The sequence below is a fragment of the Podarcis melisellensis genome (genome assembly GCF_964234715.1).
Source record: "Podarcis melisellensis genome assembly, chromosome: 16".
Taxonomy (NCBI): domain Eukaryota; kingdom Metazoa; phylum Chordata; class Lepidosauria; order Squamata; family Lacertidae; genus Podarcis; species Podarcis melisellensis.
Window position 1 is genome coordinate 8,423,566 of NC_138533.1, and position 26,573 is coordinate 8,450,138.

At 48.5% G+C, this 26,573-nt stretch overlaps 1 protein-coding gene across 1 annotated transcript in view; it reads right to left on the reverse strand.

Moving 5' to 3' along the window:
• CRTC2 (CREB regulated transcription coactivator 2) overlaps positions 1-26,573 on the reverse strand; it is a 37,941-nt gene that overhangs the window by 3,763 nt on the left and 7,605 nt on the right. The window contains exons 2-12 of the mRNA XM_081891447.1: positions 22,183-22,284; positions 18,309-18,427; positions 18,013-18,072; positions 15,192-15,260; positions 11,471-11,574; positions 11,092-11,121; positions 9,907-9,989; positions 9,680-9,729; positions 8,544-8,788; positions 5,013-5,452; positions 1,388-1,717 (exon numbers count right to left, since the gene is read on the reverse strand). Coding sequence (XP_081747573.1) covers positions 1,388-1,717; positions 5,013-5,452; positions 8,544-8,788; positions 9,680-9,729; positions 9,907-9,989; positions 11,092-11,121; positions 11,471-11,574; positions 15,192-15,260; positions 18,013-18,072; positions 18,309-18,427; positions 22,183-22,284 — 1,632 coding nt within the window. The remainder of the gene's footprint in view (positions 1-1,387; positions 1,718-5,012; positions 5,453-8,543; positions 8,789-9,679; positions 9,730-9,906; positions 9,990-11,091; positions 11,122-11,470; positions 11,575-15,191; positions 15,261-18,012; positions 18,073-18,308; positions 18,428-22,182; positions 22,285-26,573) is intronic.

The following is a 26,573-nucleotide window of genomic DNA, read 5'->3' on the forward strand; positions in this document are numbered from 1 at the left end:
TTATCTACTTGCACTTAAGGGTGCTTTCAAACTGCTAGGTGGGCAGGAGCTGGGACCGAGAGACGGGAGCTCACCCTGCCACGGGGATTCGAACCGCCGACCATACGATCAGCAAGTCCTAGGCACTGAGGTTTTACCCACAGCGCCACCCGCATCCCCAGTTTTAGGAGCCGCCTTATTTCTCTGTTTATGAGTTGTTTTGAGCTGCTTTTAATATTGTGTTTTATTGCTTCACCAGGGTGTGTTGATGATGATGATGATAAGCAGTGCTTTTTTTTCTTAAAAAAACGTTTAGGGGTACTCTCATTTTCCTACTCATATTGAAATACTGTCCCTCAATGAGGCCAAACTTAGATTCACAAAATGTTTAGGCGTATCCCTACGCCCCACCAGAAAAAAAGCATTGATGATAAGAATACGAATAAGAATACGGCTGATTGACATCCGATGGCCTTTAAAATGTGGTTTTTTGGGGGGAGGCCAAAGGGGCTGGCACCCCTGGTAAGCCACAGAGAACACTTGCCACGCAGGTATGCCCCGCGGAGGACCTTAAGGTCCACAAATGACAACATTTTGGAGGTCCCAAGTTGCAAGGGGGTTAGATTGGTCTCAACCAGGGCCTTTTCAGTACTGACCCCGACTTGGTGGAACGCTCTGTCCCAAGAGACTAGGGCCCTGCGGGACCTGACATCTTTCCGCAGGGCCTGCAAGACAGAGCTGTTCCACCTGGCCTTTGGTTTGGATTCAGTCTGACCCTTATGTTTCCCTCCCCTTATGGTTCTGATCTATGGGCTACTTTTAAAATGAGGCTGCATTTTAAATTGCATCTTAACTTGTATTTTAAATTGGTTTTTTCCCCTATTATGTTTTTACTGTAATTTTACTCCTGTTAGCCACCCTGAGCCTGGCTCTGGGAGGGGTAGTAATAATAATAATAATAATAATATTTTATTTAGATCCCGCCCTCCCCAGCTGAAGCAGGGCTCAGAGCGGCTAACAACAGTAAAATAACACAACATTCTAAAATCATTTCATTATAAAATCAGTTCAAATCATATTAATAGCAACCATTGGGCTGGAGTTCTGTGAGGGTTGCCAAAAGAGGGTGTCAGGCTGCACCCTGGCCAAAGGTCTGGTGGAACAGCTCTGTCTTGCAGGCCCTGCGGAAAGATGTCAGGTCCCGCAGGGCCCTAGCCTCTTGTGACAGAGCGTTCCACCAGATCGGGGCCACAGCCGAAAAAGCCCTGGCTCTGGTCGAGGCCAGCCAGGAGGGTATAAATAAAATTATTATTATTATTATTATTATTATTATTATTATTATTATTATGCAACTCCCAGACACAAAAGGGGGTGGGGCAAGTGACGAGGAGACACCGAGTACACTCACGTTGCCCAGGCCGAAGTCACCCAGCTGCTGGCCGAACTGGTTCTGCAGCATAGAATTGGACTGGTAATGCATTGGGTAGGGGCACTGGGACTGCAGATGCTGCTGCTGCTGCTGCTGCTGTTGATGCTGTTGTTGTTGCTGTTGTTGCTGCTGCTGTTGCTGCTGGTGTTGGTGTTGGTGCTGGGCAGGCTGGCGCCCCTGCTGAGAGGCCGGCCCTTGCGCCTGGTGGAGGGACTTCTGATTCTGCGGCAGGAGCATCCCCGGCTGGCTGTAGGGGTACGGGGGCAGCCTCTGGTCGGCCGGCAGCTTGCTGGTGTCCAGCGGAACCCCCTGGAGAGGGAAGAGAGGCGTTCCAGTCCTGTTAAAAGGGAGTCTGTAGCCAAAGGGAAGGAGGGAAGGGGCTTCCCTATGCCCCTGCCCCCCGCCAAGTATTGAGGCAGCGGGGTGCAGAGGGTTCAGTGGTGGGAGAGTTCAGAGGTGAACTCCACCCTCCCTAAAAAAAGCAGATTGTACCAATTCAGACTGCAGGTTGGGAACAGAACCTTTTGATGCTCGTGCAAAAAGTGTGTCACTCCCTGCAATTCTAAAGACGAGCTGTCCTGGGTCGGGCCAAAGGGGGGGCATTTAGTCCAGCATCCTGTTTACACGGCGGCCCAATGGGAAGGGGAAGTCCGCAAACAGGAGCTGCGCGCAACAGTAGTTCTCCCCGGGCTGCCAATTCCTGCACAGCCATGCGGACCAGCAGCCATGCAGACAACAAACCTCCTCCACGAATCTGCCTCAAAAATCACCACACAGCTCTTTTTATCCTTTCTTTCATTTTATTTTCTTCCCCCTTTTTTCCCCTCTCCCTCTCTTTTCCCTTTCTTCTTCTTTTTTTCTTTTGAGATTTTAAAAGCACTTCTTTTATCCCGGTGTGTTTACTGGTTCGTATTGGGCCCAAGTTTCTGGAAATCTCTGGAAATGTATTAATAAAAATAGATATTTGCCACACACAAAAAATAAAAAATAAAGTAACTACACAGCTCCATGTAGGAAATGCTTCACAGAGCTAAGCTTCAATGTCTTCTTGTATTTTGCAAAACTGCCACAGGGGCAGGTTGGCAATTATATACAACTCTATGTCTGCTTTATAAAAGATCCCTGTGGGGGGAAATCTGTTGGAGGTTTAGTCACACCTACTGAGTTTGTATGCTTTTTTGCTGTTTGATCATGAAAACCACGTTCCTGCGCACATCTCCTTATTTGCGCTGTTGTCCGGGGAATTAATAACTAAATTTGTTGCTCAACTCTCGAACGGTTCCTTTTCCCCCTTCCTGTTTTCCTATGGCTTATAGCTAAACAAAACTATTCCTGCATGAATAAGCAGGCTGAGGGAGCATATCTGTTTTATTTTTATTTTTTTAAGGCAGAGAATTTTGTGTTACCCAGAGGAACATTCAAAATGGTTCGCTCGTACCTGATTGAAGGAAAAGGAAGGAAAGGGAGAGATCAAGAGCTCCACCTAGTGGGCATATATTGAAGTAAAAAGTACCATATTTATTGCTCTATAGGACGCACCTTGTTTTAGAGGGGGAGAACAAGAAAAAAAAATCTCCCCCTCTCTGCTCAGCACCCCTTCAGCGAAGCGGCAGGAGAAACGGAGCCCCTTCCATTTCTCCTCCCTCTTGGCTGAGGGGGCGCTGTGCAGCTCTCCCTCTCTGCTGAAGCCAGGAGAGTCTTGCTCTCCCGGCTTCAGCAAAAGGAATCCGAAGCCTCTGGAGTGCAGAGGGACCTCCCGCTCCGCTCCGGAAGCTTCAGGTGGCTATCCCTGAAGCCTGGAGAGTGCGAGGGGTCGCTGCGCTATCCAGGCTTCAGCGAAAGCAACGCTTCGGAGGCTTCGTGTTGCTATTGCTGAAGCCAAGGAGCCTGCATTCGCTCCATAGGACGCACACACATTTCCCCTTAATTTTTGGAAGGGGAAAAGTGTGTCCTATAGAGCGAAAAAAACGGTACTGCTGCTTTTTACAGTCCATTTTCTACATCCTGCCGTTTTCCCCACCAAGAACTCAAGGTGGTACCCGGGTCCTGTTTGCGACTTCCCTGTTGGCCAGGCTTGGCACTGCCATTTGGGCAGGCTTGGCAATGGCCAAGGGCCTTAAGCGGTGTGGAAGGGACCCTCACCGCTACCCACTGGCCCCATCTCTGTTAATTTCATAGTTCTAAAGTCAGGGTAGGGCTGAGCCCTGCGCTTGGTGCGAGGGGGGCATGGATGGCACTGTGCCAAGGCCTCCCCACCCCAGATGTCTGGCTCCTGGTTGGCCAATCTGAGAACAGGATTCTGGACTTGATGGGGACTGGGGCCTGATCCTGCAGAACTACTCTTACGAGTACAGTGGTACCTCGGGTTACAGATGCTTCAGGTTACAGACTCTGCTAACCCAGAAATAGTACCTCGGGTTAAGAACTTTGCTTCAGGATGAGAAGAGAAATCGTGCTCCGGCGGTGCAGCAGCAGTGGGAGGCCCCATTAACTAAAGTGGTGCTTCAGGTTAAGAACAGTTTCAGGTTAAGAACGGACCTCCAGAACAAATTAAGGACTTAACCAGAGGTACCCCTGTAACAGCGAGGCCCTTCCTGCCCTGCCTCTGGGCTTCCTGGAGGAATCTGACTGGCCACTCTGAGAACAGGATGCTGGAATAGATGTGTGTTTGGGTCTGATCCTGCAGGGTTGCACTTATGTGTCCTACACGGAGCCCGCAAACAGTCTCTGGGCAGCTCAAGAGACCCAGGTGGGTGAAGTGAGGAGAGGGGAGAGATGTTGATTTACCCCACCACTCAGGACAATGTCTGATTTCGTTGCAAACTAGCTATGCAAGGAGGTTCCTAATGCATGTGTGCTGGGGGACGGGAGTCCTAATAACTTCACCCCGTTTTTTTTAATCTTTTACATTTCGGAGGCTTGCCACATTTCTCGGATAGGAAACTGGCTCCTTGCCGGTTGCCCAAAAACATTGCATTCTCCTTGGCTGTCTTTTTAAACCAATCTCTTCCTTCATTGGCTTCATTGAACAGCTGGCACCATCTCTTCGGGAAAAGGCAGCTCCAAAACCCAGAGAGATGGCCGCAACTGTCCAGGAGGAGATGGGGGCTTTGCCCTGCTCCTTACTGGCAAGAGATGAGGTCATTAAAGTCAGGGACTGGGAGAGAATGCACACATGCACAGGCCTGAACAGTCTCCAGCAGATGGGAACACCTGCGATGTTTATCTGAACGGCACTGAAGTTGCTTGAGCCGCATTAAGGTGTGTTGCGGCGCCTCGGAGGGAGACACTTCCCAAACAGCCCAGTAGCTGGCGCTGTTGCTCCGCTGCCAACCCTGCTTAGACCCCCCCCGGGAACCTTTCAGAGGGGAAAAACAGAGGAACCGGGGAAAGGTTCTGGAAGCAGCCTAGAATAAACGAGTCCTTGGGAAAACATTTTCCGGCAAAATTACCACCTGAGAAGGAAAAGGAGGGCGGGTGCTTTTGCCTGGAAGCTGAGATGAGATGGAGGGACACACGACGATGGAAAAGAAACAAACTAAAAGTTATTCTTCAAAAAAAGGCAGAGGCCGAAAGCGAGCGCGAGAGAGCGCCCCGTGCGTACCTGCGTGATGGAGGACAATGTGGGTGACATAGTTGGCGAAAACTGTTTTGGGTGCGGCCTTCTCGAGTCTCCGCCCATTGGGAGGGTCAAGGGGCTGAGGGGGACTCTGCGGCGGGGCGAGGCGTTCAGGGGGGCGTAGGAGGAGGCGGGGGCGGAGGAGGAAGCGGAGGAGGGGGAGCCGCCATAGCTGGGCTGCTGCTGCTGCTGAGGCTGCTGCAGGGTGGGATTGGGCTGCCCCGATTGGCTGCCGAGCGAGGAGGGGAGGGAGGGGTTGCTGAGGGAGGACGAGAGGGAGGGGTTGCTGAGGGAGGAAGGGATGGAGGAGCTGCTGGGGGACGAGCGGAGGGAGGGGTTGCTCAGGGAGCCCTGCAGCGAGGGGTTGCTAAGCGAGGACTGGATGCAGGGGTTACTGAGGGAACTCTGCATAGATGAGCACAGCCCTGTGGGGACAAAAAGAAAGAACAGAACGAAATAAATAAATGTGAGTGGGGGGGGGAGGAAATGGAGAGACACACACACACATACAGGCCCGGTTCACACCAGACGCCAAACCATAGCTGTCAACGTTTCCCTTCTTTCAAGGGAAATTCCCTTCTTCCGAATAGGATTCTTCGCAAGGAAAGGGAAAAGTTGATAGCTATGAGCCAAACCGTGGAGTGGACACGAACGAGCAGGTTGCCGGAAGGACGGTCTGCCTGCTGCCGCATGACCCTGGTTTAGTGTGGCATTAAGTTTGAACCTTGAAGCAAAATAAACCACAAGCTCTGGTTTGGAGGGTGTGCTAAGACCATGGGTAGGCAAACTAAGGCCCGGGGGCCAGATCCGGCCCAATCGCCTTCTAAATCCTGCCCCTGGATGGTCCAGGAATCAGCGTGTTTTTACATGAGTAGAATGTGTCCTTTCATTTAAAATGCATCTCTGGGTTATTTGTGGGACACAGGAATTCATTCATTTTTTAAAATTATTTTTCAAAATATAATCTGGCCCCACACAAGATCTGAGGGATAGTGGAATGGCCACCTGCTGAAAAAGTTTGCTGACCCTTGGCTAAGTCAAACCATGGTGTACTACAAACCAAAACCATGGTGTACTGCAAACCAGTGTGTCCCCAGAGTGATGGTCGCAGCCACAGGGCTCCCGATCACCCCACACGTTCATGTTGCTTCCGTACGACCCAGGACTAAACCACAGGTCAGCTTGGTGTTAGATCTGAACCCGGAAACAAGATAAACCATGAGTCCTGGTTGGCACAATGTGCTAAACCAAACCATGGTGCACTGTGGACAAGTAGGTTCCCAGAATGACAATTGCACTCCCACCCAGTCTTGCTGCTCAGGTACGATCCAGGACTAAACCGTGATTTAGATGACCGTTAGGTCCAAACCAAGAAGAAATAAAAACCATGAGCCCAGGATTGAGCAACGTGCCAAGCCAAACCATGGCTTCCTTTACAGGAGGAGGACCAGGGAAGCGGCAAAGGAGCTGCGTTCTTCACTCTGAGTATTTTTGCTCTGGGAACCCGCACATCCACCAAACCACAGCAAGCCACGGCTTAGCTCAGCGTTAGGTGTGAACCACATCTCCCTTGCGTACACACACAATTACCCATGGAGACACATGAACCCTCCCTGCCCTGTGTGGCGCAATCGTGGACTGGGGGGGGGGCAATGGGAGCACACAGATGGAGGTGAGAACAGAAAAATGGCATGGGCACATACTCCCAACCACATGAACCTCAGAAGGGAGTGGAAGGAAGGCCCTCAATTCCCAAAGCTGGGCAAGGGGGCTGGGCGTTGATACATGCCCACCACCCGAATGGGAGGGGAGAGGGAACCCCCAGCTTATGCTAAAGTTATCGGGTTCAGAACCATGTCATAGATTCAGGTGCCAGGGAAATGGGAAAGACAGGAGACTTTGGAAAGTTGCTGCCAGAGCATATGGCACTGGGCTAATGACACTGTCATACTTAAAAGGTAAAGGGACCCCCGACCGTTAGGTCCAGTTGCGGATGACTCTGGGGTTGTGGCGCTCATCTCGCTTTACTGGCCGAGGGAGCCGGCATATGGCTTCCGGGTCATGTGTCCAGCATGACTAAACCACTTCTGGCGAACCAGAGCAGCGCACGGAAATGCCGTTTATCTTCCCGCCAGAGTGGTACCTATTTATCTACTTGCACTTTGACATATTTTCGAACTGCTAGGTGGGCAGGAGCTGGGACCGAGCAACGAGAGCTCACCCCGTCGCGGGGATTCGAACCGCCAACCTTCTGATCGGCAAGTCCTAGGCTCTGTGGTTTAGACCACAGCGCCACCTGCGTCCCTGTAATACTTAAAGGAAACCCGTTACTGAACATGCCCAACTTGGGTTCGTCCATTTCAACAGGCCAGGTTTAACTAACAGATCCCACTTGTGGAAGCCCGCCTGAGGACTTAGGCTAGGGCAACGGGACTTACCCACACTCTTCCCGGTGCCCCACCACAATTGGCTTGTGTTTGTAGAACCCACACAGGAGAAGAAGGAAGATTGCTCCACCAGCGCAAGCAATCTCTGCTTATCTGATGGAACAATCTCCTTTGTGCTATGCCGAATTCCCCCCAATGGGTTTGTTGTGAGCAGGACTTGACTGAATACAACCAAGAGTCGCAGCGTCCGACGGGTCGCATGCAACTAAGTCCTACCCAGAGAAGACCTACTGAAATGGATGAACCTGGTGGTGGGCCCTCCAAATGTTGTGGGATTCTACTTCCCATCAGCCCCAGCCAGCAAGGGCCAAAGGTCAAGGGTGAAGGGAGGTGTGGCCAGCAAAATCTGGAGGGCATCAGGTTGGCGGGGCAGTTGATCTAACCGATCAGTCGATCGACTAAACGCTGCGGCCCCAGTGTCCCTGGAGGAAGGCAATCTCCCTCTCCTGCCCACCATCGGAATGGGTGGGGTAGTGCGCCATGCTCCAGCAAAGGACGAATAAGGACTCTTAAGTTCCCAATTGTTTGTGGCCCTGTTTGGGACACAAAGGGGGTGGTTTGGTGAAAACAGCCCCCCAGGCCCAATGCTGAGGCCTGGTGGCCCACATCTAATAATACAGTGGTACCTCGGGTTACATACGCTTCAGGTTACAGACTCCTCTAACCCAGAAATAATACCTCGGGTTAAGAACTTTGCTTCAGGATGAGAACAGTGGCGTGGCAGCAGCCAGAGGCCCCATTAGCTAAAGAGGTGCTTCAGGTTAAGAACAGTTTCAGGTTAAGAATGGACCTCTGGAACGAATTAAGTACGTAACCAGAGGTACCACCGTAATAATAAATTCTGATTTATTTTTATTTACACCTGGCCTACAGAACAGACGTTTCCTTTCCTATCAGCTCCCCCATATCCCACGGTTTGGTGGTTTGAGGAAGGGCCAATTGTGGGGCTATCCTGTGGTTCTGCCCACTGTTTGGCTACACACACACCAAGCCTTCACACACACACCCCGCCCCAGCGATTCTCCTGAGTTCCCCGGCTGGGCTCCTCTGCGCACGGTCAAGGTGTCACCTGGGGAGTCGTAGCCGGGGCCGAGCCCCATGCCGCCGCTGATGCCCAGGTGTGTCATGGTGTTGGCCAGGTTGCCGGTGCTGCTGCCGCCACTCAGGCTGGGGTAGGCGGACTCCTCCGGGTCCAGCGGCGTGGGCAGCGGGGAGGGGAAGTGGAGGTTGGTGAGGTCTGGGAGGGAGCCCCCCGTGTTGAGGGCGGTGGGGATCAGAGGCAGGTTGGCAGGCTGGTCTGGGGATGGGAAGATGCTGAAAGAGAGACAGGCAGGGGGAGAGATGTCGTTCTGGTGAGGACTCAAGACTTCAGACGGGTTTACACACAGAGAGCGTAATGCATCACTTCAAAATGCAGGTTGGCAGGTATCACATTTTTAATGCAATTCTCCATTTTTTAAAAAAATAAATCCCTGCAGTTAGAAAATGTGCACAAAACCTCTCCCCTGCACGTGCATCCTTTCTAGCTGCAGGGAGTTGTGCTTCGCTTTTTTAACATGGGGAGGTAATATTCATTTTTAAAAAGAACAGAATTACATGGTGGCCATCATTATTGTTATAGGCCTAAATATACAGCCTGCTTCAAATCCCCAGCCTATCATTTAAGAGGGTAAGTTAGACACAGGTGGATCTATATTTACCGTATTTTTTGCTCTATAAGACTCACTTTTTCCCTCCTAAAAAGTAAAGGGACATGTGTGTGCGTCTTATGGAGCGAATGCAGGCTGCACAGCTATGCCAGAAGCCAGAACAGCAAGAGGGATTGCTGCTTTCACTGCGCAGCAATCCCTCTTGCTGTTCTGGCTTCTGAGATTCAGAATATTTTTTTTCTTGTTTTCCTCCTCCAAAAACTAGGTGCGTCTTGTGGTCTGGTGCGTCTTACAGAGCGAAAAATACGGTATGTATTAATGTATTTCCCACAATGCAAAATCGTAAATTATCAGGACGGTATGCAATGGCTGGAAACAAACTTTGTTATAAGAATAAATAAAAGAGATGCCTGAGAGTCAAAAGTGAGCGTTGCCCATCATCTCTCTGCTAGAAGGCCGTACCCTAGCATGGGACTGACTTGTGGTTGAGGCTGGAACTTGGGGACTGAGCCGGGATAGAAGGGCTTCCAAGTTGGAAATCTGAGCTGATACTTACTGGATCCCAGGCACCTCGCAGGACCTCGGACGGGCAGACGATGAGGAGAGCTGAGAGAGGAAAAGAGGAAGGTGGAGTCAACTGAAAATCAATATACAGATATGGGGAACTTATTGGCCACACGGGGTTCCAATGCCTATGTGATCAAGGAATGCCAAATCATACAAAACAAGTGTCTGGGGGCTGCAGCCTTTGTCGGAATCTCAAACTGCGCACAATTCACCTACTTTTTTGGTGTCCCAGGGCTTCAGCAACTGCTTGCCGTCGTCCAGGAGACTCTCCTCGATGGAAGGCACATGGAAAGGAAACACTGGAAGAGAGGAATACCACAGAATCGTAGAATTGGAAAGATCACCATGAGGATCACCTAGCCCCAGGGTTCCCCAAACTTGGGTCTCCAGCTGTTTTGGGACTACAACTCCCATCATCCCTGACCACTGGTCCTGCTAGCTAGGGATGATGGGAATTGTAGTCCAAAAACAGTCCACGACCCAGTTTTGGGAAACCCTGATCCAGTCCAATCCACTGCAAATGCCAGAATCTTTCACCCAACATGGGGAAGAAACCCATGGTCCTGAGGTTTAGAGTCTCATGCTCTACCGACTTGAGCTATCCCCTGGGGTCAGGTGGAGGCAGGACAACTGGTCAGGCCAGTTGTGGCTCCTCCCTTCAGGGGGTGGAGCCTGGGGAAGCCACGCCCCTGTGGTGTCGAGAGGCAAGGCTGCAGGGAACTGCCGCTTCCCCAGCTGGGTCCACACCATGTCTCCCAGCATGCCCTGATCGAGCACACAGACCACCAGAGCATGATGGGAGATGTAGTCTTGACGTCAGGAAATGGTCACAGCGGAGCCAGTTGATTCTAAGGAAGCGGCAATGCTCTTTTTGGGGCAAGGGCACCCAAGTTGCCTTAAATTTTTCCACAGTGGCCGCCCCACTGTTGCAGCCGTGTGTGGTTTTATTTCACAATTTCTTGCATTTATATCCCGCCTTTTTCTCCAGGGAGCTCAGGGTGGTGTTTGTGGGTCTGACCCCACCTCTCCTCGCTTGATCACCACAAAAACCCTAGGAGGTAGCGGAGGCTGAGAGACAGCAATTGGCCTGAGGTAGCCCTGCAAGCTTTGTGGATTTGAACTACGGTCTCTTCCGGGTCAGAGTCTTAAACGCTACGCCATTGCCGACTCGACAGTCAGCGTGGGAATTTTCAGTGCCTTTGCTTATGTGGTAGTGGCGGGGGGTAGACAAACCCTTTTCCTAATCACCATGGGAACAGGCAACCCAGCACCCCAAACGTATAGGCCAGCCTTGCTGGCAAGGGACTCCCCCTTCTTGGAATAGCATTATGGGGCCTAAGAAATTCACCAGGCAAGGAAAGTGGGGGGGGGGGGAGAGAGAAGTAAGGAGACAGTGGTTACCTTTGCTATCCATGTCGTTATCCAAGTAACCTGAGGGCGGGAGGGAGAAAGGGGGCGCAGAATAAGATCGGTGTCAGGTTGAATCAGGCTTTCAGCACCCTTAACAAACTAACAGCTCCCAGAATCCTTTGGGGGAAGCCAGGACTGTTCAAAGGGGGCAGCATGGTGCTTTAAATGTATAGTGGGAATAGAGCCAAATTTCCCTGGCTAGTCTGCTAATCGGCACATTAAAAAATAAAATAAAAAATCGAGGAGATTGGATGGCACAAAACTGGGGATGTCCAAAGTCATTCCCATCCTTTCCTCTGACCCATCCACCCCTTGATGGGAGGGAAGAGGTGACCTCCCCCCCCCCCGACTGAGGAAAAGGGCCACTCACCGCTCTTGCGATTTGGAGGGGGGGCGCCCTGGGAGGGCCCCAGGTACGTGTCCTGCGGATTGGGGTTCATCACGCTCGTGTGCAGGGCGGAATCAGAATTTGTTCTGCTTTGCAAGGGCAGAGGGGAGAATTAAGGGGGGGGGGACAAACATTAGAATGCATAATAATAATAATAATAATAATAATAATAATAATAATAATAATAGTTACTCCACCCATCTGGCTATGTTTCCCCAGCCACTCTGGGTGGCTCCCAACAGAATGTTAAAAACACAGTAAGATATCAAACATTTAAAACTTCCCTAAACAGGGCTGCCTTCAGATGTCTTCTAAAAGTCAAGACAGTTGTTTATTTCTTTGACATCTGATGGGAGGGCGTTACACAAGGCGGGCATCACTACTGAAAAGGCCCTCTGCCTGGTTCCCTGTACCTTCGCTTCTCGCAGGTAGGGAACTGCCAGAAGGCCTTCGGAGCTGGACCTCAGTGGGGGTGGAGACTCTCCTTCAGGTATACTGGGCTGAGGCTGTTTAGGGCTTTAAAGGTCAGTACCAACGCTTTGAATTGTGCTCGGAAACGTACTGGGAGCCGGTGTAGGTCTTTTAAGGACCGGTGTAAATGGGATAGGATTAAGAACAGCACAGAGGGAAAGGAGGAAAGCGAAAGTTTAAAAAGAAATGTACTACAAATTTGAAATCTGTAACTCATAGGTCAAGATTTGGAAGTTCAATAAAAAATTTGACACGTGAAGTCTTTAGAATTGCCAAAGCTGGAACAACAATGCAGGAGATTACTGTGGAAACAATGGGGCAGGTGGGGAATGCCGGATGTTCTTAGCACACAGGCAAGCTCGTTAAGCTCATAGCTGTTCCTTCCCCAACACAGACCGAACCACTCCTTCGAATTTGACCCACAACCACACACCACCAGGGGGAGTCTGCGAACAACTCTCAGCACACATAACAAACTGTTTTCCCAGGATTCCTTGTGAGGAATGACTTGTCAAAGTGGTGTCACAGGGTTTTAAAAAAATGTATAGTAGTGGGAAGGGGTATTATTGTTGTTGTTGTTGTTGTTGTTGTTACTGGGTTATGCTTTTTGTAGTTTTATGCTGCAAACCGCCCTGTGACCTTTGGAAGAAGGGTAGCATGTACATTTAAATAAGTAAGTAAGTAAATGTGCAGGTATGATATTTCTGAAATCTTGAATTACTTTGACTTTACTGAATGGATTTAGTTGTTTTGATGAATTTGCTGCGGCTTGCTTTATTTATGTGCTACTGCGGTTGCCATTTTTGCTGCTTTATAATGCAACCGTGCTGGTCGTGAGACGCTTTGGGCTTGGCATTTTGTTGCTGGAAAAGTGGAATATAACTATTAAATCAAATCAAATCCAAAGTTGCGGCTGTGCGCACGTAATTCATCTCCCTGAATCTCCTGTGCAAAACTGTGATCCATACTGGGGTCTCCGTGGGGTGGGGAGGGCACCCTATGTTTTGCAGGAGGGGCTGGATTTTTCTGCGGCGGGGCCAGTTCTTCTTCATGTCCTATCCTGTTGTTGTTGTTTAGTCATTTAGCCATGTCCGATTCTTCGTGACCCCCTGGACCAGAGCACGCCAGGCACTCCTGTTTTCCACTGCCTCCCGCAGTTTGGTCAGACTCATGCTGGTAGCTTCGAGAACACTGTCCAAACATATCGTCCTCTGTCCTCCCCTTCTCCTTCTGCCCTCCATCTTTCCCAACATCAGAGTCTTTTCCAGGGAGTCTTCTCTTCTCCTGAGGTGGCCAAAGTCTTGGAGCCTCAGCTTCAGGATCTGTCCTTCCAGTGAGCATTCAGGACTGATTTCCTTCAAAATGGAGAGGTTTGATCTTCTTGCAGTCCATGGGACTCTCCAGAGTCTCCTCTAGCACCAGAATTCAAAAGCATCAATTCTTCGGCGATCAGCCTTCTTTGTGGCCCAGCTCTCACTTCCATACATCACTGCTGGGAAAACCAGAGCTTTAACTATACGGACCTTTGTTGGCAAGGTGATGTCTCTGCTTTTTAAGATGCTGTCTACGTTTGTTCTCCCAAGAAGCAGGCGTCTTTTAATTTTGTGACTGCTGTCACCATCTGCAGTGATCATGATCATCCCATGTGCTGCTTTTTCGAGGGCTTTCGGTCTTCCGTGCTCCTCATTAGCGCCCAGATCGGAGGCAAAGATGCGGTGGGAGACCCAGGGCGGTGGGGATGGGAGAGAAGGAAGAGTCTCTGCCAATTAAGAAAGCACCCAGAGACCCAGACAAGGCACAGCCTGTCCGTCGGCTGGCAGGGGGAGGAAGCGTGGGCAGGGGAGGAATAGCCGCAGCCTTGCCAGGCTCCCTGCTTCCAAAAGCTTCCCAGAGTTTTTTAACTGTGCTTTTGGGACCCGGGGCTGGGAGAAGGGCGAGGGAGGGAGTGACGTCACGGGGGAAGAATCCATGTCGTTCCCCGGGGGGAAACAACGGGGGCATTGTTGGCCGAGCCCAGCAGAGCTGCGTGCAACCAGCCGGAAGCCATTCCCTTGTCTACTGAAGCAAAAACGGGACTTCTTTTTTTATATAGAGGAGGCAGGAGCAAAAGATGGTTCTTCTGGGCCAGGGTCTCTCACGCAAACAGGGAACATGAGGCGGGTGGCGAGCTAAAATAAAATCTATCCCTGTGAGATAAGGTGTGTAGGCAGGAAAATCCTTGCACCCGAAAAAAAAGTTTGTTTCAAAATAAAAACTGGAAATCTTGCACTAAAAAACCTCCCTGGTGGGGGGGGGGAGAGATGCAGAAGGTGAAATAAAAAGTCAGGGTAATAAATGGATAGCTTACGTTTTTTGTAACACAGATACGAAAATACTTTAAAGCTTTGCAAAGAGTAAGGCTTAAATGGTTTGATTCATTATTATTCCTATTGCTATTATCATTACCTGCCCTACACCATTAAAACACGTTAAAAAAAGCAATTTGCAATCACAAAAACGAGTCCTAAAAATACAAGGGTCAAAAGCCAGGGCAAAGAGGTGTGTCTTCTGCAAACTTTGGAAGCTGAATAATGAAGGCGCCCGATGCACCTCTGCCGGAAGGAGTTCCACCGCTTGGGGGCCACCACAGAGTAGGCCCTTCTCCTGGGCCCCCGCCACCCTGAGCTACTGAGGGTAGAGTAGCACTAACAATAGCAACCCACCCCCCGCCAAACTCAGAACCTGAGGGGGTCTGTAGGGAAGGAGGTGGCCTTTCAAGAATTTGGGATCTGCCATTTAGGACTTCAAACGGTAACGTGGGCATCTTGAATTGGACAAGGAAACAAACTGGCAACAGGTGAAGCTGCTTGAAAATGGCCGGTCGCTGCATTTTGGACGGGTTGAAGTTTCGGAGCTGCCTTCAAGGGAAAGCCCCACGTAGAGCACATTGCGACAATACAATCTCAACGTTACCAAAGCACAGAATACCTTGGCCAAGGCATCTCTCGAAAGCATATTTATGAACAAAAAGTGAACGGTGAGAGTTGTTGCGGGCTTGGACATTTCTTCCCTGCCTTAAGACTTAACCTTCTTCGATAGCTACGGCAGCAGAAGATACTGTAACAAATTTGTTCTCCAAGCCCCCCTACAAGAGATGATGCCTTCTTTCCTTCTGTACTCAAGACCACACACTTGTAGCCCACTTAGCAAGAACCTGGCGCGGACTAAAAGGGGAATCGAAAAAGTGGCTCACCTGTTGAGTGCTGCCGGCAGCCTAAACAAGTGTCCTTTCTCCATCGGAAAGTTCCCCCAAGGCATTGTCCTTCAAAATGGGGTGGGGAAAAAAGCAAGTGGATTACTTCTAGGGGACTAGAAACTTGGCAGGGGGAAGTAAACAGAGGAAAAGGAAGATCGGTACTGGGATGTGGGGAGTCTTAGGGCCCCCTATTCCCCTCCCAGAGCTACAATTCCCAGAGCGGTTCAGCGATCAATCTCTCTTCAGAGGGAATTCTGGGAATTGCCACTCTGGGAGCTAACGATTACTGGTGACAGTTCCCACAATTCCTTGAGGGGAGCCATAACTGTTTGAAGTAAGATCATAGCGCTTTCTGCAGAAGGCTATCCCAAAATTCCTCTCCTTCGCTCTAATTACCCATAATGCTCTTGAATAGAAAAACAAGCCAGAGAGTCCTCTCAGGTCGTCCAAAATGGTGGTCCCTTGGCATCGTTAATACCCAAACGTACTTTCTGCTTACCCAACAGAACCAACACGATGGCCAGAAATAATTACAATGTGAAAAACTTTATGAAATAATTCAAAACATCAAAACTAACAAACTGAAGTCTCTGAAAGTCCTTAATCACGAATCACGGTCCCTGACTTTACTCGGCGGAGAGCAAGCTGTGAAGCTTTGTATAATCAGCAAATGTCGCAGTTCTGATGCCCAACTCTGAACTCTGCTGCACAGTGTTTCCGGATAACAACTACTGTTTCGTTGAATTCTTCATCAGCCAATTAGTTCAACACTCGTAAGTAGAAAGATATGCAATTTCTTCATTACCCAATTTTTTTTTGAATAGATATTATATACAAGAGAATGAAAAATACTCTGGAACAGTGCTCATGCGATTATGTAGTCACTGTTCCAGAGTAAAGTCTGGCACCGTGATTCGTTTAAGGATTTTCAGAGACTTCAGTCTGTTAGTTTTGATGTTTTGAATTATTCCATAAAGTTTTTCACATTGTAATTGTTTCTGGCCCATCGTGTTGCTTTTGATATTGCTGACTCATATTTTGCAACACAGGGGTTTGTTTAATTACCCAACAGAACAGCAGGGGAAACTGCCCCCTTCCACCCCCACCCCAGGAAAACTGGGAGATGCATGCATGTGTTTTTAATACAGTGGTACCTCGGGTTAAGTACTGAATTTGTTCCGGAGGTCCGTTCTTAACCTGAAACTGTTCTTAACCTGAAGCACCACTTTAGCTAATGGGGCCTCCCACTGCTGCCGTGCCGCCGCTGCATGATTTCTCTTCTTATCCTGAAGCAAGGTTCTTAACCTGAAGCACTATTTCTGGGTTAGCAGAGTGTGTAACCTGAAGTGTATGTAACCCGAGGTACCACTGTAGATGAAATGTACTACCAAACTTCTCTGCGTAAGGAAGGGAGGACACATGACCAGTAGTCTTTCAGTTTCACTTGGAGGCAGCCTGTCTCCCATCCACGTTGCCAGAACATGCTCAGAGGTTCAAGAGACGAGGTAGTGAAGGACTGGGGAGGAGGCGCTCTCCCAAGTGAGGCTTTCTCAGAGAGCTGTATGACATTTGACACAGCCTCCTGCTACAGGGACAACATTAGAGGAGGAAAGAGATTTTGAAAGTCCCTTCCTGTCTTAGGCAAAGAAAAAGGGCCGCATTCTACCGAGGCAGCAGAACAAGGCAGAGAAATTCTGAGGCGAGAAAAGAACGATCTGCACCACTTCAGACCACAAGGAGGGAACGCTTTTGGGGAATGTTCCCCTCCTTTAAAATATAAATACATTTCTGCAGGTTGGAAACAAGCCGGCTATAGTTAGCTGAACTTGTGATGGTTTGGGATCCTGTCCAACAAAGGCCACATTCGCACCAGACATTTAAAGCACTGTGGCACCGCTTTAAACAGTGAAGAATTCTGGGAGCTGTAGTTTGTTCAAGGTGCTGTTAGGAGACCCCAGTTCTCTCCCAGAGCTACAATCCCCATATTGGTTAAACAACCATTCCCTCTTCCCAGGTAACTCTGGGAATGTAGCTCCGGAAGGGGAATGGGGTTTCCTAACAACTCTCAGCACCCTGAACAAACTACAGCTCCCAGAACTCTTTGCAGGAGGCCGTGACTGCTTGAAGCAGTATCAAAGCACTTTCAATGTTTGAGGTGAATACAGCCATATTCTGCTGAGAGTAAAAAGGTAAATGGACCCCTGACCATTAGGTCCAGTCCTGGCCGACTCTGGGGTTATGGCGCTCATCTTGCTTTACTGGCTGAGGGAGCCAGCGTACAGCTTCCGGGTCATGTGGCCAGCATGACTAAGCCGCTTCTGGTGAACCAGAGCAGCGCACGGAAACACCGTTTACCTTCCTGCCGGAGTGGTACCTATTTATCTACTTGCACTTTGACGTGCTTTCGAACTGCTAGGTTGGCAGGAGCAGGGATAGAGCAACGGAAGCTCACCCCGACTGGAAGAAGAGTTTGGATTTGAAATCCCGCTTTATCACTACCCTAAGGAGTTTCAAAGCGGCTAACCTTCTCCTTTCCCTTCCTCCCCCACAACAAACACTCTGTGAGGTGAGTGGGGCTGAGAGACTTCAGAGAAGTGTGACTGGCCCAAGGTCACCCAGCAGCTGCATGTGGAGGAGTGGGGAAGCGAACCCGGTTCACCAGATTACGACTCTACTGCTCTTAACCACCACACCACACTGGCTCTCATGGAGTCCGACAGGATCTGGCCAAGAAGAAAAGGCAAGGAGATGGAGGTTTTCACAGTGGGGGGGGGGGGAACGACTTCAGACCTCACTCAAGAGACGGCACGAGCTTTACCTCCTCCAGCTGGGTTCGGCCGGTGGTGAAACGTAGGCAGGGCTGTAGGGGGAGCTGTCGATGTGAGCAGGAGGTTAAGGAAGAAGTCGGCTCAGAGATTTGATGGGGAGGGAGTTTGCTGCCATTAGAGCAAGACTCCACAGATGGAGCGGTGCAGTGGTTTCTATTTTTTTGGTTCGATTTCCGTTAATGCTCTTTAATCCCCAGCGCTGAGATGAATCAAAGCGGGGAAAGTTGTGGGTGGGGAGGGGAGGGGGCACCTGGGTGCAGGAGAAGACGCGGGAGGCCAAAAGGATATCTGACGCATGTAGCGGCGGAGCGGAGACATCATCCTCCGGGGATCCCGCTGCACCCGTTCCACCAAACCGTGGTGCCGCGTGCCGCGGGCAGAGTCCAGCGGCGAATGGAGGGGACCCTGGACAGAAACAAGAAGGGAGTGGGTGGAAGCAGAATTAAAGGAAATAATAATAATAATAATAATAATAATAATAATAATAATAATAATAATAATAAATTTTATTTATACCCCGCCCTCCCCAGCCAAGACTGGGCTCAGGGTGGCTAACACCAGGTATAAAACAATTGATTAAAATACAACTTCAAAACAAGATTAAAATACAACATTAAAATGCAGCCTCATTTCAGCAGAAACTCAAATCAAAAACTTTTTGGGGGGTGAAAACGTCAAATCTTCACCAAGGCCAATTATCCAGACAGGTCCTACGTGGGCCAGAAAAAAAGCCAGGGAAGTCCCCAAATAGGAGTTCCATCACAGAAGGAGAAAGGAAAAAGGAAAGAGGGGGAGGGAATCAAATTGGCTCCAAGCCAAAGGCCAGTTGGAACAACTCTGTCTTACAGGCCCTGCGGAAAGAAATCAGATCCTGCAGGGCCCTGGTCTCATGAGACAGAGCGTTCCACCAAGCCGGAGCCAGTGTTGAAAAGGCCCTGGCTCTGGTTGAAGCTAATCTGACTTCCTTAGGAGAAGTCATAAGAGAAGCCTGGCTGATAGATCCCACCGAGTCCAGCGACCTGTCCTCACGGTGGCCAACCAGACACCTGTGGAGAACAAGACCTGAGCATGGCAGCAACTCTCCCCCTCCTGTGGCTTCCAGCAGTTGAGATTCTCTAGCAGCAGAGGCAGAGAACAGCCACCATGGCTAGCAGCCATAGACAGCTCTCTTTCTCCCCTCTGTGAATTTGTCCAGTCCTCTTTTAAAGGCACCCAAGGGGTTTCAGAGGGACACAGGTGGCACTGTGGGTTAAACCACAGAGCCTTGGACTTGCCAATCAGAAGGCCGGCGGTTCGAATCCCCGTGACGGGGTGAGCTCCCATTGCTCGGTCCCTGCTCCTGCCAACCTAGCAGTTCAAAATCACGTCAAAGTGCAAGTAGATAAATAGGTACCGCTCCGGCGGGAAGGTAAAAGGCATTTCCGTGCGCTGCTCTGGTTCGCCAGAAGCGGCTTAGTCATGCTGGCCACATGACCCGGAAGCTGTACGCCGGCTCCCTCGGCCAATAAAGCGAGATGAGCGCCGCAACCCCAGAGTCGGTCACGACTGGACCTAATGGTCAGGGGTCCCTTTACCCTTTTAAGGGGTTTCAGAATCAGGATCTCAAGAGGAGAAATGGGGAAACACAGGTATGGTGTACTGCATTATAGGAGCAAATTCCTAGGGGCCAAGGGGTCTTTGCCCCCCCCCCCAAAAAAAAAATTGACAGAGGTTACAATTTAAATAGTGCGCTGCATCGTGTGATTGATTATGTGGGACTTACCTGTCCCCCACTATTTTATTCAAGTTGGCACTCCTGCATTGCATTACTTCAAAAGCGGGCATTCAAATGAAGAGGCCACTTTTATCTATCTATATATCAGCATGGTATAATTTTGTGACGTTTGTTAATATACAGAAACGTGGATGGTCTCCATCTCAAGCTTTTAAACAGATTTGGATTATTTGATTCCTAGCCATGTTCAAGCCTCCTTTATAGCGTTCTCAATTTTCTTACCCCTGAAACGGGGGGCGGGGGGGGGGACGGGAAAGGGGTGGGTGTTGTGTTTTTTAATGATTCAGATGTTTGTCTGATGTACTTATATGAGTAGATCCCTAAACAAAAATACTGTTTTTAACACTTGATTGGAAGCCGCCCAGAGTGGCTGGGGAAACTCAGCCAGATGGGCGGGGTATAAATAATAAATTATTATTATTATTATTATTATTATTATTATTATTACTACTACTACTACTACTACTCAACATGTGCTTGCCCGGAAAGCTGACTTCAATCCACATTCTATCTGTTGCAATTAGATTTCGTTTTCCTTTTACGTATAACTAAAAAAGGGTATTTTATCTTCCTGTATGTTAAAAATCAATTAAAAACGTGTTCTAAAAATGGTGCCCGGATTTAGGCTCTGCTCTTAGTGCCATCGAGAAAAGAGAAAAAAGATAGACATAAACGGTTGGGGCTATGTGGAAATGGGCCGTGGAGACAGAGGACCTTGCTTTGCATGCAGGATTCAATCCCTGAGCTCTCCAGGCAGGGTTGGGAATCGGAAGAGGCTCCCTCCCTGAAACCCTGGAGGGCTGATGCCGGTTGGTGGAGACAATACAGTGGTACCTTGGGTTAAGAACTTAAATTCATTCCGGAGGTCCGTTCTTAACCTGAAACTGTTCTTAACCTGAAGCACCACTTTAGCTAATGGGGCCTCCTGCTGCTGCCAGAGCATGATTTCTGTTCTCATCCTGAAGCAAAGTTCTTAACCCAAGGTACTATTTCCAGGTTAGGGGAGTCTGTAACCTGAAGCATCTGTAACCTGAGTTAGATGGTCTGTCTTAATATAAAGGCAAGTCCCAACGTTCCAGTTCTTAGAGGTTTTGATCAGCATTGTAAGGTGTAAGATCACTAAATGTCCCCAACCCCCATAGTTATAATTCATGGGTTGCCATCTCATTTTATTTTGCTCTTAATCTGATTTTAAGCTGTATTTTAATTGTTTGTTTGACTTTTATGTTTTTAACGTATTATATATTTTGATGTTAGCTGCCCCGAGCCCGGTCCTGGCCAGGGAGGGCGGGGTATAAATCAAATTATTACCATTATTATTATTATTATTATTATTACTACAGTGGTACCTCAGTTTACAGATGCTTCAGGTTACAGACGCTTCAGGTTACACACTCCGCTAACCCAGAAATAGTACCTTAGGGTTAAGAACTTTGCTTCAGGATAAGAACAGAAATCACGCGGCAGCAGCAGGAGGCCCCATTAGCTAAAGTGGTGCTTCAGGTTACGAACAGTTTCGGGTTAAGAACGGACCTCCGAAACGAATTAAGTTCGTAACTAGAGGTATCACTGTATTATTATTGGCAGATGCTCAGTCATACACCCCTGCCCATTCTAATAGCACCTCTCATTTAACACCCCTGTTTTCTGGAGCGTAGAGCGTCCTCCTAGACAGAGGGGAAAGGTAAGTGAGAATAATACCATACCACACACAGGCAACGGTGGGTGGCCCAACCCTTCACGAGGGACTGATCAGGGGAAAACCCCACACACCCACACAACTAGGCACAAGCCAACCCTCCTTCCGATTTGCGATGTTTATCAGCCTGCTCTTAGAGGGCTGGTATGTCAAAAATTAAATGCCAGCGCCTCGGAATTTCAGATATTTCCCAACCCCCACCCACCTCAGTCCTGATCCAAAGAAAGAGACTGTTCCCTATAGCCAGGAGGATCCCTATAGCCAGGAGGGTGGGGGAAATCACACTCACATGCAGACTCCTATAGATAGGTCGGAAAGGAGATTTTTACAACTTCAGGGTTAATCAACGCTCCCCCTTTACTACCACCTCCCACACTTCTGCTGGGGGCACCATAGAAAAATCAGATCCACTTCACAGCAGGGTTGTGTAGTGCAACTGTCTGAGTCACTAATTCAACAGGTCCAGCTCAGAGATGGGGGATACATCACCTGTTAGGTTTCCAACTGGCCCCCTGGCTATTCAAGACCACAGAAGAGATTTCGGGGAGGGGCAGACAGTTGGACCCAGTTCTGCCCTCATTTATCTAAGGCTCAGTCACATTGTGGAAAGAGAACCAAATTCGGGAAAGAAGCATCTGCCAGAGGAAAAGCAGCCAGGACCTTTGCAAGGCCTGCGTCCCCAGTTACCTGAAACTCAGAGGTGCCGCTCCCAATCTGGTTGACGTTGGGTAAAGAGCCGCCATAGTACGGGCCTCGACTATGCGCCAAACGCAACTTCTGGGCCTGGAGCTAAATCGGTGATTCAAGCAAAAAGAAAAAAAACCATTTCAATGCCAGAACATTTATTTATTCCTATTCAGCAAGGTTTATATTAATCACTTAATCAATAAACAGATAGATAGACAGACAGATATGATGGATACACATTGCGCACATAGGAAGATAGAGATCGGAGCACTCTGTGTAAAACATTCACGTGTTTCAATCTGCTTTTCGCTTTATCACTGATCTTAATTTTCAAAAAAATGTTTTAAACAGCTGTGTTTAACTGTCTTTATGAAGTGTTGAACTTCCGTCTTTACTTATAGTTTTATTCTTTTTGTAAACCACTTTTAGGGTTTTCTTTTTAAACAATTAACCAGCATAAAATTTTATAAGCTAAATAAAAATAAACGAATTTCAAATGGGTGATAAAAATGAACTTCATAAAGACAGTAGATGCTGCAACTTCCCCGGAGAAGTAAACCCCTCCCTGCACTAGAACCAGGTTTTTGGGGGCCTCGTCTAAGCCGCTGTCACCCCTCGATAACACACAAACACAAGAATCTAGGAAGAACCCTAGTGGAAGAGACCAAGGGCCCATTGAGTCCAACATCCTGTTCTCCCAGTGGCCCTGCAATACAAACACGGTAAAATGTGGGCAGCCAGGGCAATAGTTTAAGCATGCACTTGTTTTGATCCTTCTTTAAAACCCTCTAATCTTGCAACTGCAGTCTTGTTGTGGTGCATTGAGGTCGCCCCACAACCTCCGCTTTGCAATTTCTAGTAATGGGGGCGGTGGGAGAGAAATCTCTCCAATTTCCCTTCGGGTAGCTGAGCCAAGAGGCAGGTAAGTTCCATGGTGGTGGGTGTGTTGAAACCACTAGCTGGAAAACCCAAGTGGGGAGAATTGCTCTTGTGCCCGGGGCCTGCTTGTGACTTCCCCGCTGGGATATGCTGTCTGGCTACTGTAAGAACCAGTGTTCGAAATTCCCCGGTAGCCAGGCGTGTTTTGTGACTGGGAATGGTCTACTTGCAACCAATTTGAAATGTCTTTTTTTAATAAACAATTTCTTAATTTTTAAAATTTTTTTACCAACAACCAAAACACAAACAGTGAAACTACCCAGGTGGCTGATACATTGGGTATACATAATGAATAATAACATATTCAAATCAACCATATGTACAATTCTATATACATTAACACTCCTCCCTCCACAAGGTTTATTTAACTTTTAATATTTTCATTGCCCCAAATTGTTCAAACCTGCTCAAATAATTCAATATCTTCTCCAACCAATCCTCCTCCTTCTCACTGACCTTAAACCCTTTCATTTTGTGTATCTTCACAGTTAGAGATTCTAAAATTATTTTTCCGTTTTTTCCTCCATTGGTTCACCCCTAGCTCTTCTGCATTTTTCCAGTTACTCGCTATAACCTGTCTGGCTGCAATTACCATCAATTTTACCCATTTACATTCCTCTTTCGTTTCTAGCTCGGTGCTACTCAGGCTAATAAGAACCATTAATTTAGATATTTCTACCTTCCTACCCACAATTCCCGATTATTTCTATACCAATCTGTTTCCAGAATTCATTAACTAACGGACAATCCCAATTCATTAACTAATGGCCAACTGACCAATTTGAAATGTCTTGCTGCAGGTACCACGACCGACATCTACACCACCTGGCTGTGCTCTGCAGCGCAAGAGTAAAATTGCTACCGTGCACATCAGCTGGCTGGCGCTATGGCACAACTTGAAGAGTAAAATTGCCACCCTGTGCTGTGCGATTATTGTGATTTCGGGTACCACAGATTCATTCCTTGGTTGAATTCAAAGTAAGATTGCCCCCTGACTGGCAGAATCCGAGACCAGGGAGAAGAGTTGGTGGAAGAAGATTGGAGGAAATTTTAAATTTATTTACAGAAACATTGTAAAATTTTTGAATGTTGATGATATTGAAATGAACTGAAGGGGTTCTAGCAATAAGGTAAAAAATAAGATTGGATTGATAACAGATAAACTAATTGGATATGAATTTGCTGAACAAATTTTTAAAAGGGATACAAAAAAGGGAGGCATGAGGAAGTCCGGAAAATAAGTGAATCAAAGATGAGAATTTAAAAAGAGGGATTTTTGGTTTTTTTGTGTGTGTGTGTATTTTTTGTGTTTTTCTTGTGGTTTTTTTTTAATGTATGTTGTTACTTTAAAAACTCAATAAAATATTATATATGTAAAAAAACAAAGTAAGATTGCCCCGTTTACATTTGTGGTTTCCAACTGACAACTGCGATTAAAAATGTGTCTGATGTGAATTGTGGATTCGTTCACGTGTTCTTTTGGGGGGGGGCGGAAATTACTGTAATTGCTGGAACGCGCGACTGAATTGTTAAAAAATCTTGTAAAAAATTGTGACTGGACATTCTGTTGCGGTGACGGTAACCTGGGTTTCAGGTGCCGTTTGGCGAATAGCTCATATATCTGAGTTTCTGACACTGGTAAGAACAGGATGCTGGACTAGACGGGCCGTTGGGTCTGATCCAGCAGGCCCTTCTTATGCGGCCTTCCACACCTCTCTCTCTGGCCCTCAGGACTCTCCCCAGGCCACACTCCTCCTCACCAGGCCTGCTTTGCACCCGCCTTGAGCTTGGCCTGGCTGAGATGTGTCCTAGAATTCGGACCATGCCTCTCACTGGCATAGAAGGGTGTGCAAGAAACTAGACTATTATCATCAACATGGCTGCCCGCTTTTGCCTCTGGTCCTGCTTACCACTCAGCCAATACAGTGGTACCTCGGGTTACAGACACTTCAGGTCCAGACCCGAGGGCCTTCTGGAGGTTCCCTCATTGTGAGAAGTGAAGTTACAGGGAACCAGACAGAGGGCCTTCTCGGTAGTGGCACCCGCCCTGTGGAACGCCCTCCCATCAGATGTGAAGGAAAAAGGCAGCTATCTTATCTTTAAAAAGACATCTGAAGGCAGCACTGTTTAGGGAAGATTTTAATATTTAAATCTGTATTGTTTTTGATATTTGATTGGGAGCCGCCCAGAGTGGCTGGGGAAATTAAATTATTATTATTATTATTATTATTATTATTATTATTAGGTAGGGACCTCCTCCACACATTATGGGGACTGCAGCTCCCAACAGCCTCCAGTCACATGGGCACAGATAGAATCATTGAACTGTAGAGTTGGAAGGGACCCCGAGGGTCATCTAGTCCAACCCCCTTCAATGCAGGAATCTTTTGCCCAATGTGGGGCTCGAACCCATTGCCCTAAGATTAAGAGTCTCATGCTCTACCAACTGAGCCATCCCTTATACGACCAGGGTGACCTGATGCTTTGGGCTATGATTCCTGACAGCCTTCACCAGCACTTGCTTCTCCCGCTGCCAGAACCTGAAACAGAGACTCCTAATTGGCCCACTGTAGTCATATATGGAACGGGACGCGGGTGGCGCTGTGGGTTAAACCACAGAGCCTAGGGCTTGCCGATCAGAAGGTCGTGGTTCGAATCTCCCCGACGGGGTGAGCTCCCGTTGCTCGGTCCCTGCTCCTGCCAACCTAGCAGTTCGAAAGGACGCCAGTGCAAGTAGATAAATAGGTACCACTCCGGCAGGAAGGTAAATGGCGTTTCCATGCGCTGCTCTGGTTCGCCAGAAGCGGCTTAGTCATGCTGGCCACATGAACCGGAAGCTGTACGCCAGCTCTCTTGGCCAATAAAGCGAGATGAGCACCGCAACCCCAGAGTCGATCACGACTGGACCTAATGGTCAGAGGTCCCTTTACCTTTACCTTAGTCATATATGGGGAGCTGGCACACCTCAAGTTATCCTGGATCCAGGCCATATTGGGCTTTAAAGCAAGATTGGGAATTTGTGGCTTTCCATGTCTGGTTGGACTACAGCTCCTATCAGCACCGACCAGTGGTCTGGCTGGCTGGGGCTGATGGAAGATGGACTTCAGCAGCAGCTGTAGGAACATGGATTTCCACACCTCTGCTTTAAAGCTAAAAAGCAGCACTTTAAAATGAGACACATGTAACTAGGGCCACTTCGTCGCTTTTGATGTTATGCAGGTAACATTTAGGATCGCCTGCGACTTGTGCAAGAATGGAAAGAATCTCCCGTTTCTTCTCCTAGAGTTTTTCTCAGAGTGTATGAAGGTACCCTCTAGAGGAAAGGTGCTGGGGAGGCTCGTGCCAGCCAGAATCGCACCCTCCAACCAGGAAGCCTTGCTTCAAATTTGCAGGCTCAGCTAAAGCAGGGAGAGAACCCAACACTGTCCACAAAGGGAAATGGAACGTATAAA